The following is an 18345-nucleotide window of genomic DNA, read 5'->3' as shown; positions in this document are numbered from 1 at the left end:
CTTGTTTTTAAAGAGGCTTTGTGATTCAGGGCCTTCTCTCTTCTGACATTGTCCCCTCTGATGCCAGTTTCAGCTTCCAGCTTCTAATGTTCCAAACCATGTCCCCCTTTGGTTACTCCTCGCATGTCTACCTACATAACACTCAGCCAGCTCGCGTGTATATTAAATAAACAGTCACTGCTTCCAGGAACCTTCCCTGCTCAAGAGTTCGAGGTGGCTACCTCCTCTGGGAACTCAAGCTGAGAACTTCCTCTACTGTGATTTCTGGAAATTATGTCACTGTGGGCATAGAAACTGCCAGTCACTCTTCTGCCTGAACAGCTGGACAGAAAGGTAGCTGGGTTCTTTACATAGGCCCAGCTCTGAGTCGGGCACTTGAAAGACTGCTGTAGTGGTTAACTTTGTGTCAATTTGACTGTGCCCAGAAGTTTGGTCAAACATCAGTCCAGATGTTGCTATGAAGGTATTTTGGAGAGTTGACTGCTGACTGCTCTCAGGGAAGCAAGCCACCCCAGTGCAGATAGACCACATCCAATCAGACCAATACAGAGGGTTCTGTTTCAGTGTTGATCCTGATGGAGTTTCATCCTTCTCTACAAATGTTGACCTTGCTAGTCTTCATAATTCCCATGAACTAATTCTTTAAAGTAAATCTCTTTAAAACAGCCTGGGTTATGTAGCAAGTTCAAAGCCAGCCTATGCTACAATAGTGAGACAAGGTCTCAAAAACAAAAGTGCATCTCTTTAAAAGTTGTTTTTCTGGGGCTGGAGGGCTGCTTCAGTGGTTAAGAACAGACTGTTCTTGCAGAAGACCCAGGGTTTGAATCCCAGCACCCACAGGGCAGCTAACAACTGTCCGTAACTCCAATTCCAGGGGATGTGACAGCCTCTTCTGTCCCCTGCAGGCATTGCACAACACGAGTGCACTTACATAACACTCATGCACATAAAAATAAAAATAAAAAGTTGTTTTTCTGTTTGTTTGTTTTTGTGCTGCTGGGGATTGAACCAATGCATGCTAACACACCTCCCGCTCCAGAATAAATCTTTGTACATGCAGACCTAATGGTCCTGTTCTTCTAGGGATCCTTGATTGACATGGCCTTTGTCTATCAATTAATTTAAACCCAGTTCTATAGCACAGACAGATCCAGGGAGAGGACCACTGTGAAAATGGGAGGTTTTACCTTTTGAACCAAAAGTCCAGGTCTCCTCATCATCGAAGTGAGTGTCCCCGGAGATGGGGTGCTCCCCAGGGAAAAAGGCATGAGCCAGGGTACCACCAGGTCCATCGAAAGGGTAACTGTCTTGGTGATAGGCCCTGGCAAAGTTGATGAGGATGTCAGGCTCCTGGTGCTGAGAATCCACCTCCTGGAAGGTGAGGCCTGACTCAATGCCCCAGACAGCCAGGGCGTAGCTCATGAGGGTCCGAACAGTCTCTTGGCTCAGCGGGGAACTCTGGGAGAAGGACTGGACACTGAAAAAAGAGCAGTTGGCTGTGGATGAACAGGCTAGCCAGGTAAGGCTGGGGCCCAGCCAGCAGACACAAGGGAGGGACGGGCACCAGGATTTACCTCCATGTCAGCGTACGCTTCTTCCACATGCTGCCACTTAGAGCATATCTCCGTCGCCGCCTGACCAGCCCTGCAGCCCCGAGCACGTCAGGCAAGGAGCAGCGGGGCTTGTGCATGGTAGCTATTGTTATCCGGTCTGTGGGAGACAGCAGGAACATGGTCAGCAATGGGACAGTCTGTCTTCATGATGGTGTCAGTTAACTTCTCATATGGGGAAACTGAGGCTCAGGTTAAAAAACTGGCTCAAGAAGGCTCCAGTTAGGGTTTGAATCTAGACAGTCATTGTAAAAACCAGCTCAAGCCAGACACCCTCTCTACCTGGTCCTGGGTGGACTGGCCACTGTAGAAGGCACTTAGAGGCTCAAGCTAGATCTCTTGTACCACTTCCCTGAGCCCCAGTGGGTGGACTCTGGAGAAAGGCATTCCAAAGGTGAAGTGAGATCCCTTCCTTTTGTATGTGAGGGAGGGAGGTACAAGTTTGTGCCCATGTATGTGGAGATCAGAGGTTAACCTTGAGGAGTGTCACCCTTAGCAGTCCACCTTGGGTTTGTTTGGCTTTAGTTTGTTGTTTGCTGTTGTTTTAGGCAGGTTTTCTCACTTGGTCTAGAACTCCCCCATTAGGCTAAGCTGGCTGGCCAGTGGCCCTAGTGAGCCCCAAGGACCTGCCATCTTTGCCTCCCCCAGATCTGGGATTACAAGGGCATGCCACCAGGCCTTTTTGTCACCTGAGTTCTGAAGGTAGAACTCAGGTCCTCATGCTTTCAAGGCAAGCACTTTACCAACTGGGCCATCTCCCCAACCTGGTCCCTTTCTTTTGAAGCCTGAACTCCAAAAGGTTATGCCCTCCCCCTGAAAGCTGCCCATCTCTTCTATATCCTCATGGGCTACTAATCAGTTACCAGACCCGCAGGGGTCATTGGCCCCTGTAGCTGGCTAGCCATTCCTTCTGAGGTTAAATCTACCTACCAGCTCTGCCCCAATCCTAGAAGTCACTTCATCTTCAAATTGAGGTCAAACAACACTTCATTTATAGAGATGACAAACAGTAACCTTGAACATAGATAGGGATGCCACACTCTATTCTAGGCTATCTGAGAATGAACAGGGCAGGGGAAAAAAAATTCTTCCCCTGTAGGTACTGAAGATTCTTCAAGTTCTCTGCCTCCTCATTTAACTCCACAGGGGAGCCTTCAGCTCTACCTCCAAATTATACACCCTGAATTCAACTTCAGGCCACATCTTCACCCCTACGGCTGGTCAGCATCTGCAAATGACTCCTTCCTGTTCTCCACACTCCCCACCAGCACACAGAAGAAACTTAAGATAAAATCAGAGCTGGGCACTATGGCATGGCACCTGTAATTCTGTCTACTCAGTGAGGCTGAGGCAGGAGGATCACATGTTCAAGTAGCCTAGGCAACACAAAGAGGAAACCCCCCCCAAAAAAAATAAAACAGCAAAACCAATCCTGCAAGTCAGATTAAGTTGCTTCCCTCTTTTGAGCCCTCCCCTCTTGGTTGTTTTTTTTTTTTTTTTATCATCTTTGGAACAAACACCTTTCAAGTTCATCCAATGAGGTTCTTGCCTAAGCCCTGAGCCTGCCTCTTACTTCAGGCAGACAGCTTGCGCCTGCACAGTGCATCTGCATTTACTCAGTCTTTTTCTTGCACATTTTCCTGTGACCGTGTCCTACTATTTGTGGTCTCAGATCATAATCATAATGACATCTTTTGGAGTGGTCTGCCCAGCTGGGTGTGGTGAAGAAGGCCTGGAATCCCAGCACACACCAACTGAGGCAGGAGGATCTTGAGTTCGAGGCTAGCCTGGGCTACATAGCAAGATTGTCATAAAAAAAGTGGCCTGCCCTAATGAGACTAGCTCTTAGTATTTTATCTTCTTCAAACACCACTACCTGAAATCATCTTGCATATTTATATTCTTGATCTGTGTTTCTTTCTCTCTCCAAATGTCAGCTGTCTGACAGCAGGGAGCATATCTGCTCTGTCCACTACTGCAACAGTGGGAGCAAACACCCTGGGTGTGAGATCACCAGTACAGGTTACTGGAATACAGTTGCTGGAAGACTCCAGGGCTGGGGCCTGAGACCAGCATCTTCATAGTTCCTATGATTCAGGCGCTTCCTGCAGTTTAAAGACTGCTGAATCGCGGTCAGGCTGGAGAAAGAGGCAGGGCTGCAGCAGGTGGGGGGCTACCTACCCATTTGGCCTGTCTCAGGCAGCCCAGCAAATCTCTGCATGACTTTGATGGCATCCCGCAGCTTCTCACCGCTCTGCAGCTGGGCCTGAGCAGGATCCGGCGGCGGCAGGTAGCCATAGCGAGTCAGCCAGTCCTAGGCCATCGGAGGGGACTGATTGAAGCCATAAAAGATGGGGCTCTCCCTTCTCATCCCCGTTCTGGAAATCCTGCTCTCCAGGGAATCCAGAGCCAGAGCCCCAAGCCACGGATGCCGCCCCGGTCCTACACACAGGCCATGGTCTCCACCCTCCAGCCCTGGCTTTGCCAGTCATTCTATAGACTGAGCTGGTTAGGCTCTGGCTTCCCATCTGAGTTCCTCTCTATACTTCCAAATCCCTGCCCCCAATCTTCCAGACAGATTTAACAATCCAGGTCCCCAGCCATTCTTCTGGACATTTGAATACCCCTCCTTCCTCAGATCCAGGAGTCCGCCCAACCCCCTTTCCTCTCCCCAACCTCCCGGAGATCCCAGGAGCTGCGGGACCCCAGCTCACCACGCCCAGGCTCACATCCTGCGCCCTGGGATTCCGAGCGCACACCGGCGGCACCAGTAGAGCGAGCATAAGCACCTGAAGCTGGAGAGCCAGGCAGAGACCAAGAGCCCCCGGCCGCATGGCGCGCCCAGCCTGGACAGTTGGAAGGGTCCAGACTCGGGTCACAATGGGGGTCTTGGGGAGGAGATCAGGGGCCCGGCGAGGATCGAGGGACCCAACACAGGGTAGTGGAGGTGGGCAGGAGAGGTCCAAATTCCCGGGAGGCACTGCAGGGCCAGAGCAGCAGCAGCCGAGGGTCCAGGTGGGGATCGGGGTGCTGGGAGCGTGGAGAGGGCGCAGGAGCAGGCCGAGGTCCGGTAAAGCGGTCCAGTACTGTGGCTTCTCGTGTCCCGCGTCAGGTGCTGTCCCCGCCCAGGCGCTGCGCCAGCTTACCCGGCTTCTTTCCGCAAGTGGAAAGCTGGATGGGGCGGGGCGCACCCCGATAAGCACCAAGGGCGCGGCGAGGGAAGTTGTCCAATGTCCAGCGCGAAGGGGCGGGCCAGGAGAAAAGCAAGGACCCTCTGCGAGCTTTCAAAGAGCCAGCGGTGAAGCAAGCGGGCTGATGCGTCCTAGGGCTTTACCTCCCACCGCCTCTGAGTTTCTCTTCTCAGATCCGCGCTCTAGCGGGACTACAGGAGCCGGGCTCGCTTCTGCTTCCTCCCGACCTGCTGGGGGAGGGGCGGGGCCCCACCCCCATGCATCCCAGCCTCTCAGCCCTCGGACCCCAGGCCGCCGGCAGTCTGAGCGCCTGGGGGATTTCCGGGCAGCAGGAGGCTGGGCAGGAAACTTCCCTTCCCCGCGGGGTCCCAGCCTGAGCCAGCTGTGCGCAGCGGCGCTGCCCCATCATTGTCCCAACCCACCTAGCTGCGCGCGGCTGGGCTCCCCGGCACTTGGGTGCTGCCACCTCTAAGCCCTAGACTCACGCTTCCTCCCCAAGCGCTGGACGTTTAAACCCAAAACTTCCCCAAAGAAGTTCGAGCCCCTGCCGAGTGCCAGTCGTGGGAGACAGTAGAAGCTGAAGGGAGGCTATCCCAGGGGCGAGGGCTATGACATGGGGACCAAAAGCCTCCTTTGGAGCCGGAGGAAACCAGCGATAGGAGGCCAGGTGAAAAATGACCCGGAGGAATCTAGCTGCAGGAAGACCTCGGGCCCGGAGGTAGGAGAGGAAGGGGGCGGAGTGTATTAGATTTGTTCTAGAGTTGCCTGAAGGGGCAGCTGCGGGGAGATCCATCAGCATTTTAGACAAAATAAATAGTGGACAGGACGAGCAAGCTGCAGATGCAAACTAAAACATTTGTATCCTGTATTCCTTTGCAGCGCGGTAGACAAATACCACAGTCTGGATGTCTTAAGCGGAAATTCATTTTCTCACAATTCTGGAAGATCCAGCCGCCAGGAGGATGGTCTTCCACCCCTCCTCCAGCCAGGCTTCTGGATTTAGGGACAGCCACACCCTTACTGTCTCTTCACGCTGTGCTCTCTGGTTGCTTGGCATCCCTGGTGTGTCTCCTCCCTTATAGGGACACTAGACATTAGGCTTACCCTAACCACCTCTTTTTAACCTAATTCCACCTTTATAGGTCATATCTTGAGGAAAACACACTCTCAGGAGATTAGGCTTCAACATCCTTTAAAAAAAAAAAGATTTGTATGCCACATGTGTACTAGTGCCCATGGAAGCCAGAGGAGGGCATCAGATCCCCCTGGAACTGGATTTACCAGGCAGTTGTGACCAACCAACCTGGTGATGGGAACCGAACTTTGGTCTGGAAGAACAGAAAGCACTCTTAACCCCTGAGCCATTTTTCCAGCCCCAAGCCATTCTGGAACTTTAGCTTGCCAGTTTGATGGCAAATATGGGATTTGTTATGTAATAAATCATCCCCTCAAAACATTTTAAAGATTTTATTATTATTGTGTGATGATTGGAGGGGGGCAGTTACATGTCACGGTGCATGTATGGAGGTCAGAGGACAACTTTGTGAGTTGATTCTCTCCTTCCACATTTACATGGATTCCAAGAATCCATTTACATGAATTTAAACTCAAGTCTTCCGGTTTATGCAACAAGTTCTTTGCCCACTGACCCATCTTGCTGGCTTCTGTCTGTATGTTTTTTCTTTTAAATTTAATTTATGCTTATGTGTTAGAGTCTCTCTGTGTGTATGTGTATTTGTGTATCAACACAGAAGAGGGTGTCAGGTCACCTAGGTGCTGGAGTTACAGGCAGCTATAAGCTGCCTGGCATGAATGTTGGGAACCCAACTTGGGTCCTCTTCCAGAGCAGTAAACGCTCTTAACTTCTGAGCCATCTCTGCAACTTCCCCTGGTTTTCTGTTTTGTTTTGTTTTTGGACTTTTTGCAACAGGGTCTCCCTGTACCCCAGCTGTCCTGAAGCTCACTCATTATGTAGAGGCTGGCCTGGAACTCACAGAGATCTGCCTGCCTCTGCTGAGATTAAATGCCTGTGATACCACACCTGGCCTCCCTATTTTATTTTTGTTTTTAATTTTTTATTGAATTTTTGTTTATTTCACACAGAACTTCTTAATCATCTTTATACCCCCTTCCCCATAGGCCTCCTCCCACAGTCCCTCCACTGTAATTCATACATTCTGTCATTTGTGTTAAGGCCTATCATGTCAAGTTAGTGTCCCCAGATGTCCCTCAGTGCAAGTTTATCCAATGAAGTCTAGTCAGCCTATTTAGAGTCCCTCCCTTTAAGAAGATCAGCTCTTCCTTATTGAGCAGTAATCAGCTGCCAATAATTCCTCAACTAAGATTGGGGCCTGCTGTCCATTTCCATAGTTCTGCACTGGGTTTTTGTCTGCTTGAGTTTGCCTGGGTCTTGTGCATGTTGACACTATTGCTATAGGTTCATATGAGAAGAGTTCCATGAGCCTGTAGGACTCTTTATGCTATGGTCATGCACCTCCTCCCTGGCTCTTAAATTCTTTCCACCCCCTCTTCTGAAATGGTCCCTGAGCCCTGTGTGGGTGGATTTTAATATAGGAGTCCTGTCCAAGGACCCACACTCTGCTGACTCTTATTCTCTATGTTTTGGTCATTTGTGACCTTTTGTGTTCCTGGCCCTCTGTTGCATGAGGGCTTTAAGTCCAATTAGGTAGCTGTTGAAAACCCCCAAAATAAAAAGTACCACTACTGCACCAGTGTTTGCTGTGCTGGTCATTGATGTGGTTTTTAGGCCTTGAAGCCGGGGTTGGACCATCAATTGATGTTCTCCCTTACCAGTTTGTGTAGTGCTCTCCAAGGCTATGAGAACTAGCCTTCAGGGGAGGTGGCTTCCAAGTCAGATCCAGCTCCATTCCTGCAAATCCTGGTCTAAAGTATGTCCTGTCTTTAGCAATAGGGTCTTATCTTCAAGTTCTAGGAGGCATTCAAGGGCTGTGGCAATAACCTGTGTAATTTTGGGAGTCTCTTAGACTACCCTGGCCAAGAATTCAAAGGAAGGTTTCTCCTGCCTGGCACTGTTTCTTGTTATGTATCCAGCTGTACTCACAGACTCATGTAGAGATATTGTATGTGTAGTTTTTTGTAGGTTTTTGGACTAATACAATTCCCTGATTTTTTATACTAGCCAGCCACTATTTATCTCTCCTCTTTCTTTCCCTGTCTTATCCTCCCTCCCCACCCTCCCCATTTAAAATGTTCCCATTTTCCCCATTTCTCCCTTGATAATTTCTCTTTGCTCTGGTCCCACTTCTCTTGAGCTCCTTCTTCCCCTTTATCCCCATAGTTCTTTGTATAGTCCTCCCTCTCCCCCTCCCATTTAACTACCCCCACTTTACACATTTCCCCCTTACTAACACCTGCCTCCTACTTTCTTCTCTCTGGGGTTCCTTCTTTCCCTTTACCTCCCTGGTTCTCTTCCATTTTCCTGGTTCCTACAGTTACATCAGGATATGTACTCACATATGAGGATTTGGTGTCATGATCCATGAATGAGGGAGAACATACGTCTTTTGTTTTTCTGAGTCTGTGTTACTTCACTTGGTACAATAGTTTCTAGTTCCATCCATTTAACTGAAATTTTCATTATTTCATCTTTCTTTGCCACTGAGTAAAATTAATTGTGTAAATGTACCACATTTTCATTAACCACTTGTCAATTGAAGGACACTTATGTTGCTTCCATCTCTTAGCTATTGTGAAAAAAGCAGTAACAAACATGGTTATACAAGCATTTCTGCAATAGGACGAGTTCTTTGGGTACATGCCAAGGAGTGGTATAACTAGGTCATATGGTAGGTTTATTTTTAGTTTTTTAAGAGTTCTCCATACTGCTTTCCATACAGGTTTCATGAGTTTGCAATCCCACCAGCAATGAATGAGCAGTTCCCTTATCTACATCCTCACCAGCATTTGGTATCATTTGTTGTCTTGATCTTAGCCAGTCTGACTGAGGTAAGGTGAGATATTAAGGTGGTTTTAATTTGCATTTCCATAATTACTAACAATGTTGAACACTTTTAAAGATGTTTCTTAGCCATCTTTATTTCATCTTTTGGAAAATTCTGTTTATATCTTTAGCCTATCTTCTAACTGGGTCATTTGTTTTCTTGATTATTTGTTTTTTGCTTTGTTTTGGTTTGTTTTTTTTTGGTCTTTTTTGAGACAGGGTCTCCCTGTAGCCCCAGCTGACCTGGAACTCATTATGTAGACCAGGCTGGCCTCGAACTAACAGAGATCCACCTGCCTCTGCTTCCCAAGTGCTGGGATTAAAGGCGTGCACCACCACGCCCAGCTTGATTCTTTGTTTTTTTGAGTTCTTTATATATTCTGGATGTTAAACTTCTGTCAGATGTGTCGCTAGTGAAGATTTTCTCCCACTGTGGGTTTTCTCTTCACTTTCTTGGTTGTTTCTTTTGCTGCACAGAAGCTTTTTAGTCAAATGAGGTCCCACTTGTTGATTGTTGACTTTAATTACTGAGCAACTGATATCCAATTTAGGAAGTTTTTTCCTACACCTATGTCTTGTAGGTTACTGCCAATGTTTTCTTCTAACAGTTTCAGAGTTTCAAGTTTCACATTGAGGTCTTTGATCCATTTGGAGTTTGTTCAAAGTGAAAGAAAGTGTCTAGTTTCATTCTTCCACAGGGGGAGATACAGTTTTGCCAGCACCATTTGTTGAAGATGCTATCTTTCCTCCATTGTGTGTTCTTGGCACCTTTGTCAAATATCAAGTGGCTGAAATTGCATATATTCATGTTTGGGTCTTCAATTATGTTCCACTGATCTATGTGTCTGTTTTTGTGCCAGTACCATGCTGTTTTTATGACTATAGCTCTGTAGTATACTTTGAGATCTGGCATAGTAACCCCTGCAACATTTTTCTTTCTACTCACGGTTGCTTTGGTTATTTGGGGACTTTTGTGCTTCCATATGAATTTTAGGATTTTTTTTCTAATTCTGTGAAGTATGTCATAGGGATTTTGATTGGGATTGCACTGAATCTATATATTGCCTTTGGTAGGATGGTCGTTTTCACAATATTAATTCTTCCAATCCATGAGCATGGGAGGTCCTCCCATCTCCTGGTGTCTTCCTCAATCTCTTTCTTTAATGATTTAAAATTTCCATTGTAGAGATCTTTGGTGTCTTTGGTCAGATTTATTCCAAGATATTTTATTTTGCAGCAACTGTGACTGGGAGCATTTTCTGTATTCTTTGAATGGAGGGTTTCCCTGTATCTTTCTTCAATTGTTTGTTATTGGTATATAGAAAAGCTACTGATTTTTGTAGATTAACTTTGTAACATGCCACTTTACTGAAAGTGTTAATCAGTTCTAGGGATTTTCTGGTGGAATTTTGGGGATCTCTTAGGTATAGTGTCATTCTGCAAAAAGGAATAATTTGATCTCTTCTTTTCCAATTAGTACTCGTTTAATTTCCTTCTCTTGTCTTATTGATCTACAAAGTTTCAAGCACTACATTAAAACTACATTAAAAAAGAGTGGAGATAAAAGCCAGGCATAGTGGTGCACGCCTTCAATTCCAGCACTCTGGAGGCAAAGACAGGCGGATTTCTGTGAGTTCCAGGCCAGCTGGGGCTACAGGGAGACCCTGTCTCAAAATGACCAAAAAAAGAAAAAAAAAAAGGAGTAGAGACAGTGGAAAAAATCCTTATCTGGTATCTGGTTCCTGATTTTAATGGGAATGCTTCCAGGTTTTTCCATTTAGAATGACGTTGGCTGTGGGTTTGTTATATATAGATTTAATTATGTTGAGGTTTGTTCCTTCCAGTCCAATTCCCTTTAGGACTTTTATCATGAACGCAAGCTGAATCTTGTCAAAGGCCTTTTATGAATCTATTAAGATGACCATGTGATTTTTGTCTTTGAGTCCATTTATATGATTTATGACGTTTACTGACTTACATACTTTGAACCATCCCTGCATCTCTGGAATAAAGCCTATTTGTTCATGGTAGATAATCTATATCTGTATGCAGTTTGCAATTATTTTGTTGAGAATTTTTGTATTTATGTTCATTAAGGATATGGGTCTATAGTTTTCTGTTTTGGTTTTGTCTTTACCTGGTTTTGGCGTAGAGTGATCCTAGTTTCATAGAAGGAATTTGGCAGTTCTCCCTCTGTTTCTACTTTTTAGAATAATTTAAATAGTATTGGTTGTAGATCTCCTTTAGTTGTCTGGTAGAATTCTGATGTAAATCCATCTGGGCCTGGGCTTTTTTAGTTGGGAGGTTTTGTATTACTGTTTCCATTTCTTTGTATGTTGTGGGTCTGTTTAAACTGTTGATCTCTTCTTGGTTTAGCTTTGGTAGTTCCCATGATTTTAGATATCCATCCATTTCTTTTGGGTTTTCAAATTTAATAAAGCATAGGTTTTTAAAGTATTCCCTTATAATGTTCTGATCTTTTTGGTATCTGTTGTGATGTTTCCTAACTTTTCATTAGCTTCTTCCTTGGGCAGATGTCAAAGCTTTTCTATCTTTCTGCTGATTTCTGCTCCTAATTCTCACTGTAAATCTTTCTAAATGCAGCTAGCAGTAACCATTCCATAGCTTGAATTCTAATTCTCTCCTTTTTTTTTTTTTTTTTTAATCTTTATCTTTTTGAGCCAGGGTCTCCCTGTAGCCTCAGTTGGCCTGGAACTCACTCTGCTCCCAAGTGCTGGGATTAAAGGCATGCACTATCACTCCTGATGCCTTTCCAGAATCTTGAGTTGCAATGTTAAGTCATTTGTGCTCTTTCTGATTTTTTTAATGTAGGTACTTAGAACTATAAACTTCCCTCTTAGGACTGCTTTTAAAGTGTCCCAGAGGTTTTGTTGTATTGTATTATCATTTTCATTTAGTTCCAGGGAATACTTTTTTTTTTTTGTTTTTTTTTTTGAGATAGGGTCTCCCTGTAGCCCCAGCTGTCCTGGAACTCACTATGTACACCAGGCTGGCCTTGAACTCACAGAGATCTGCCTGCGTCTGCCTCCCAAGTGCTGGGATTAAAGGCATGTGCTACCACATCCTGCTCTTGAAGGTGAGATGGGTTTCTTGCACACAACAACAGGATGGATTTTGTTTCTTTTTTTCTTTTTCTTTTTCTTTAAAAATATTTTATTATTTTTATTTTATGTGTATGTGTGTTTTGCCTGCCTGTAAGTAGGCAGAAGAGACTGTTGGATCCCCTGGAACTGGAGTTAAGGACAGTTGTTAGCTGCCATGTGGGTGCTGGGATTCAAACCCTGGTCTTCTACAAGAACAGTCAGTGGTCTTAACCACTGAGCCATCTCTCCAGCCCCAGATTTTGTTTCTTAATCCATTCACTAGCCTATGTCTTTTGACTGGGGAGTTCAGTCCATTGATATTTAAAGTTATTATTGAAAGATGTGTGTTGGTTGTGGTCATTTTGATTTCTGTTTGCACTCTTGGTCTAATTTTGTGTTTCTACAATTACCTTCATTTAGTTTCTTTCTGTTGCCCCTTGGGTATAGTTGTTCCTTTCTCCATTCTTTGCATTGATTCACGTATTCTTTGAAGGACTGGTTTTGTGGACATGTATTCTTTCAGACTATTTGTGTTGTGGAAGATTTTTTTCTTTCCCCTTCAACTATAATAGACATTTTTGCTGAGTAAAGTATTCTGGCATGGTGTCTATGGTCATTTAGAACTGGGAATACTTTGGTCCAGACTCTTCTGGCTTTCAAGTTTGCATTGATAAATCAGCTGTAATTCTGATGGATTTTCCTTTATATATGACTTGTTTTTCCTTTTCAGCTTTCAGAATTCTTTCTTTGTTCTGTACATTTAGCATTTTTACCATGATATGGTATCGGGAGTTTCTTTTCTGGTCCTGTATATTTGGTATTTTATGTGCTTCTTGTATTTGTATGAGCATACTTTCCTTAAATTGGGGAAATTCTTTTCTACAATCCTGTTTAAGATCTGATCAATACCATTAACCTGAAATTCTTCTCCTTCCTCTATGCCTGTGATGGGTAAATTTGTTCATTTCATGGCATCCCACATTTCCTGTATATTCCATTCCTGTGGGTTTTTGGTTTTTTTTCATAATCTTTGCTTGAGTGGGCCAATTCTTTAACTTTTTTGCCCAGTCTTGATACTCTGTTTTCCACTTCATTCATTCTGTTGGGAAGACTTTCTCCTGTTGTTTCAAATTGCTTTATTGAGTTTTTCACTTCCTTTTTCTTTTCAGCCTGTGTTTTCTTCAATATTTCCATCTCTTTTGTGAATTCAATTAGAAGTTTATCCCTATCTTCTTTTAGTTCTTTGATTTGATTGTGTGTTCTTTAAACACATTGAATTCTTTGATCATATTTATGATTGTTCTTTTAAACTCTGTGTCCTGGTTATCTCTAGGGGGTTCTCCTTATAGAACTCTTCTATAGCACTGATGGTGTTTGGTGGGAACATATCATTTTGGCTTTCCATATTATTATTTTTCCGTTGTGATTTTGGCATGTGGATTTCTTTTGTTGTTTATGATTCTGGTGTGAAACTCAAACCTTCCTTTGTTGAGTTGACATCTCCTGTTTGTATTATTGGTGTGCCTTAGTTGTTTTCTTTGGGGAATGTAAAGCTGGTTGGCCTAGGCTTAGGGTTCTCTCAGATTTTATATTGGAAGGAACAGATGGCTTCAGTCCAGCTACTCAGGTGCAACCACAGAAGCCCAAATCAGGTGCCAGTCAGGTACTCTCAGGCTTTCTCCTAAGGTCTAGACTACAAGCAAGCAGTCACAGCACAATTTGGGAAGCTCACTAAAGATAGGCCCAATTTAGGTACTCTCAGGCATTCTGCAAAGGTCTGGGCCCCTACTAAAGGGCAGAGAAGCCTAGACCTGGGGTGGTGGGATGAACTGTAGGTGGTCCCAATGTAGGGGGTTAGGGAAGCTCACCACCAGGTAGAGGCCAGATCCAGGTACTCTCAGACAGCCTTCTAAGGTCTGGGCCCCTACTGTAGGGCAGAGAAGTCTCCCCTGTTGTTTTTTAAGACTTAATCTCCATTTGAAGCCTACTCTGTAGCTGGCCTCGAACTCATGACAATGCTCCTGTTTCTGCCTCTGGAGAGTCAGGATTACAAGTGCATGCTGTTAGAATTTGAGATAAGAAGGCAATGTGATAAAGACATCAACAGATGCAAATAGCTTTATCAGCTACAAGGGGCAAGCAACCAAGGAATGGAGGTTGTACCTTGGGTTGAGAAAAGTCTGGGATTTATAGGGGAGCTATAAGGCGTGATCCTTCCTGGAATCTGTGAAGGAGAAATGGGGAGTTCTGACAGGGCAATCAGGTATCTTCTGCAAGGTGATTGGTAAGGAACCAGATCTACAAGGAGGCTGATAAGAAACCAGATGTCTAGGTTAGAGGCTGTGTGTTCTGAGATAGATGTTTCTCCCTCCTGGAGTTGGGGAGGTAGGGTGGGTGGATAGTCAGTTCTTTCTGGCATTTGTCAGGCTGATTTTCCTTCATGTGCCAATTCATCCACCAAGGAGGGGCTTTTATTGTGTTTAGGACTTGAGACTGGGGTAAGAGTCCTTTGGAATTAGCCAGAACTTTCCAGGTTTAAATTTCTTCCAGGGCAAGGGAAAGCATTAAGGTAGCAATTTGCCCAAATGTAAGTGAAAAAACAGATGGAGACAAAGAACCTTAAACTGTGAGAAAGAGATTTTTTTTTAAATGTTAATCTAGAGTGTAACTCTGAGCCTGAATTTTGGCTTTTTTTTTTTTTGCTTTAGCGAGGACAGTGTCTCACTATGTTGTCCAGGCTGACCCTGAACTACTGGGATCTTTCTACCTAGAAAAGATCTACTAGATCTTTCAGCCTCAGTCTCCTCCTATTGTGTAAGAAATGATGTTCCTGCTGGGCGTGGTGGCGCACACCTTTAAACCCAGCACTTGAGGCAGAGGCAGGTGGATCTTTGTGAGCTGGAGTCCAGCCTGTTCTACAGAGTTCCAGGCCAGCTGGGGCTACAGAGAGACCCTGTCTCAAAAACAAAAACAAACAAACAAGAAATGACATTCCTGGGAATATTTGAACATGGACTCTATATTAAGAAGACATTATATTCATTTTATCACTGTTCAGTTTGTCAGGTGTGCTGAGGAACTTCAAGGAACAAGTCAGTGTCCTCAGGAGATAGGAGGTGAGGTAGACAATGGTCTAGACAGAATGGTGTGAGTGGGTGCTTGTCTATACAGTATTCACAGTCTGAAGGGAAGTAGAAGACATCTGCCATATAGTTCCAGCAACTTCCTTCAGCATGACTATTTTCAAACCTATTGATTCCACTGACACTTGCAATGGGGGTGAATGTCAGAGCATTCTAGTAAGTCAAAGAGGCTAGATCTAGGAACTGAGGAAGAGATTTGGTAAAGTGCCTGAACCTTGTAAAAAGCTGAGGCACCAGACTGTAACCCCAGTGCTGGGGGTGGAGACAATGGGGACCCTGAAGCTCACTGGCCATTCTAGCTAAATCAGCAAGCTTCAGGTTCAGTGAGAGACCCTGTCTCAAAAAACAAAGCTCAACAAGGCCAGGTGTGGGGGCGCATGCCTTTAATCCCAGCACTCAGGAGGCAGAGGCAAGTAGATCTCTGTGAGTTCAAGGCCAGCCTGGTCTATATAGTGAGTTCCAGGACAGCTGGGACTACAGGGAGACCCTGTCTCAAAAAGACCAAAAAAACCCACAAAAGGGTTGACCTCTGGCCTCCACATGCACACTCTAGCATGTGCATATACACTCACATATGTGTACACACCCACACAAACATATGCATACATACACAATACACACATACACAGCCAGACCCAAAGGCCCACATCCTATGACTTCCTTTAATTGGGCATTCTAGGAAAGGGAAAAAAAGCAGTCCAGATGCTAGCCAATTGATTGCAGAGAGGCATGGGAAACTTAGGGGGGTGATTTATCATGGTTGGGTAATTATGCTATGATCTATTTATTTTATTTTATTTTATTTTATGTGTATTGCCTGCATATAGGTAAGTTCATCCATGTCATGCATGGACAGAAGAGGCTGTCAGATCCCTTGGAACTGGAGTTATGGGCAGTTGTTAGTTGCCATGTGGGTGCTGGGATTCAAAGCTAGGTCTTCTGCAAGAACAACCAGTGTTCTCAACCGCAGAGCCATCTTTCCAGCCCCGCTATGATCTATTTTTGTCCAAACTCACTAGATAAAACTCAAGGGCTGGGAATATAATTCAGTAGAGTGTTTGCCTAGCATGCTTGAAGCCCTGAGTTCTATCCCCAGGACCACATAAACCAAGAATAGTGGCACAAACAAGTAATCTCAGTACTCAGAAGGCGGAAGCAGGCTGACCAGAAATTCAAAGTCAATCTTAGCTACATAGGGAGTTCTAGGCAGGCCTGGGCTAGAGACTCTGTCTCAAAGAAACAAACAAAAACACTATGGTGTGGCTCAATGCCAGGACATTTGCCTGGTGTGCTGGAGGCCCTACCTCAATCCACAATAGAAAAACAAAATTTAAAAACTTTTAAAATTTTGATTTAATTATATATGTTATTCTTTGTAATGAAAACTTGGCCCCAAAAATGATATATGCAAATCCTGTGCCCAGATACCTGAGAACGTGACCTTATTTGGAAGTCGGGGGTTTGCAGCTAGAAGTTAACGATCTTTTTTTTTTTAATTTTATTTATTATTTTTATTTTATGTGTATGCATGTATTGCCTGCATGTAGTAAGTGCACCCATGTTGTGCAATGCCCGAGGAGGTCAGAAGAGGGGTCTGGAGTTACAGACAGTTGTTAGCTGCCATGTGGGTGCTGGGATTCAAATCCAGGTCTTCTTCAAGAACAACCAGTGTTCTTAATTGCTGAGCCATCTCTCCAGCCCCAGAAGTTAAGGATCTTAAGGTAAGACCATGCTGGACTTAGGACAGGCCCTACATCCAATGACTGCTGTCCTTGTCAAGGAAAGAAATGGAAATTTGAATCACAGAGAACCAGAGGGGAAGGTCATGTAGAACTGTTCTGGTTTGCCTTTAATTGCTGTGACAAAACACTCTGACAAGCCCAATTTGGGGAGGAAAGAGTTTATTTGGCTTACGTCTCCAGGGTCATAGTTCATCACTAAGGGAGTCCCCTTGTCAGAGTGCTTTGTCACTGCAATTGAAGACAAACTAGAACAGAAATTGGTACCAGAGAGTGGGTTATTGCTGTGACAAACTGACCCAGTTGTTTTTGGGAGGATTGTGGAAGCATTTGGAACTTTGGGTTGGAAAAGCCATTGAGTGTTTAGAGCTTAGTAAGCTGTTGCTGTGGAGCTTGGAACAGTTCTGCTGAAAGAGGAATAGACAATGGAGGCGTGGCCTGTGAAGCTTCAAAGGGGAGTAAAGATTATCAGGAATGTTTGTGTGATATTTTGAATTGAGAATCTGTGGTTTCTCACTGGTTGGGGCTGAAGAATCAGCTGTGATTAAGAGACCAGAACCACTGAAGTGAAACCTTGGTTTTACTGGGACAATTGATGCTGGTCAGCTGAAGCTGAAAAATCAACTGTGAGTAACAAGAGACCAGCATCATCGAGGTGAAATCTTCTGGGAAGTGTTTCCTCAGGGTCAGCACACAGAAGCTGTGGTCCAGAGTGGGCTCAAGTCTCAATCTCAAGCTGGAAGCAGGACTTGTCATGCAAAAGAGTCTCTTGTATGGTTCTGATGTGGAAAGTGTAAAAGGGTCACAGAGAGCAGCTGAGGCTTGGCACCCTGAGAGGCCAGGAAAGGCCTCCATTGCAGCAAAGACCCCCAGGATTGAAGGGGTCATGGAAAGAATCTGAGGCTTTGCATCCTGAGAGGCCAGAAGAGCCTCAGTTTCAGTGGAGACCCCAGTACTTTGGAGATGCCAGGACCATGGAACAACCACTAAGGGCAGCAGCAGGTGTAGAATGGAGCCAGCCTGGCCTGTGAGATGAGCTGTGTGTATGCTGTGGACAACAGAGACAGAGAAGTGGAGCTGCCAAAACGTTTTGTGGCCCAGAAGATCGTAAGTGAAATCCCAGATGTCCAGCCTTGAGCTACTTTGCTGGACTAAGTCTTTTCTTAAGTATGCCTAATTCTTCTCTTTGAAATAAAACAGTACTTGTTTTTAATTTTACAGGAGCCCACAGTTGAGAGACTTTTAAAAGAAACTTTGAACTTTTAAAGTGTTTGGGTATTTTTTTAAGGACTGTGGGACTTTTAAAGTTATACTGTTTTATGTTGTGATATTAACATCATACCTTGGGGATAAGAAATGGAAACCTTGGGGCTGGAGACATGGCTCAGCAGTTAAGAACACTGAATGTTCTTGCAGAAGACCTGGGTTTGAATCCCAGCACCCACATGGCAGCTAACGACTGTCTGTAACTCTAGTTCCAGGGGATCTGACAGCCTCTTTTGTCCTCCACGGGCATTGCACAACACGGGTGCACTTACCTACATGCAGGCAATACACGCATACACATAAAAATAAT

The 18345-nt window shown here is 44.9% G+C and overlaps 1 protein-coding gene across 1 annotated transcript in view; it reads right to left on the bottom strand.

Annotated features, from left to right (window-relative positions):
* Mmp25 (matrix metallopeptidase 25) overlaps window positions 1-18345 on the bottom strand; it is a 32543-nt gene that overhangs the window by 6543 nt on the left and 7655 nt on the right. Inside the window, exons 2-5 of the mRNA XM_008846727.1 lie at window positions 4325-4640; window positions 3792-3924; window positions 1575-1710; window positions 1188-1477 (exon numbers count right to left, since the gene is read on the bottom strand). Of these exons, the coding sequence (XP_008844949.1) occupies window positions 1188-1477; window positions 1575-1710; window positions 3792-3924; window positions 4325-4640 (875 nt within the window). The remainder of the gene's footprint in view (window positions 1-1187; window positions 1478-1574; window positions 1711-3791; window positions 3925-4324; window positions 4641-18345) is intronic.

The sequence above is a fragment of the Nannospalax galili genome, unplaced genomic scaffold (genome assembly GCF_000622305.1).
Source record: "Nannospalax galili isolate Female #2095 unplaced genomic scaffold, S.galili_v1.0 scaffold471, whole genome shotgun sequence".
NCBI lineage: Eukaryota > Metazoa > Chordata > Mammalia > Rodentia > Spalacidae > Nannospalax > Nannospalax galili.
Note: the sequence above shows the minus strand (reverse complement) of the source record. Positions and strands in the feature narration are given on the sequence as shown.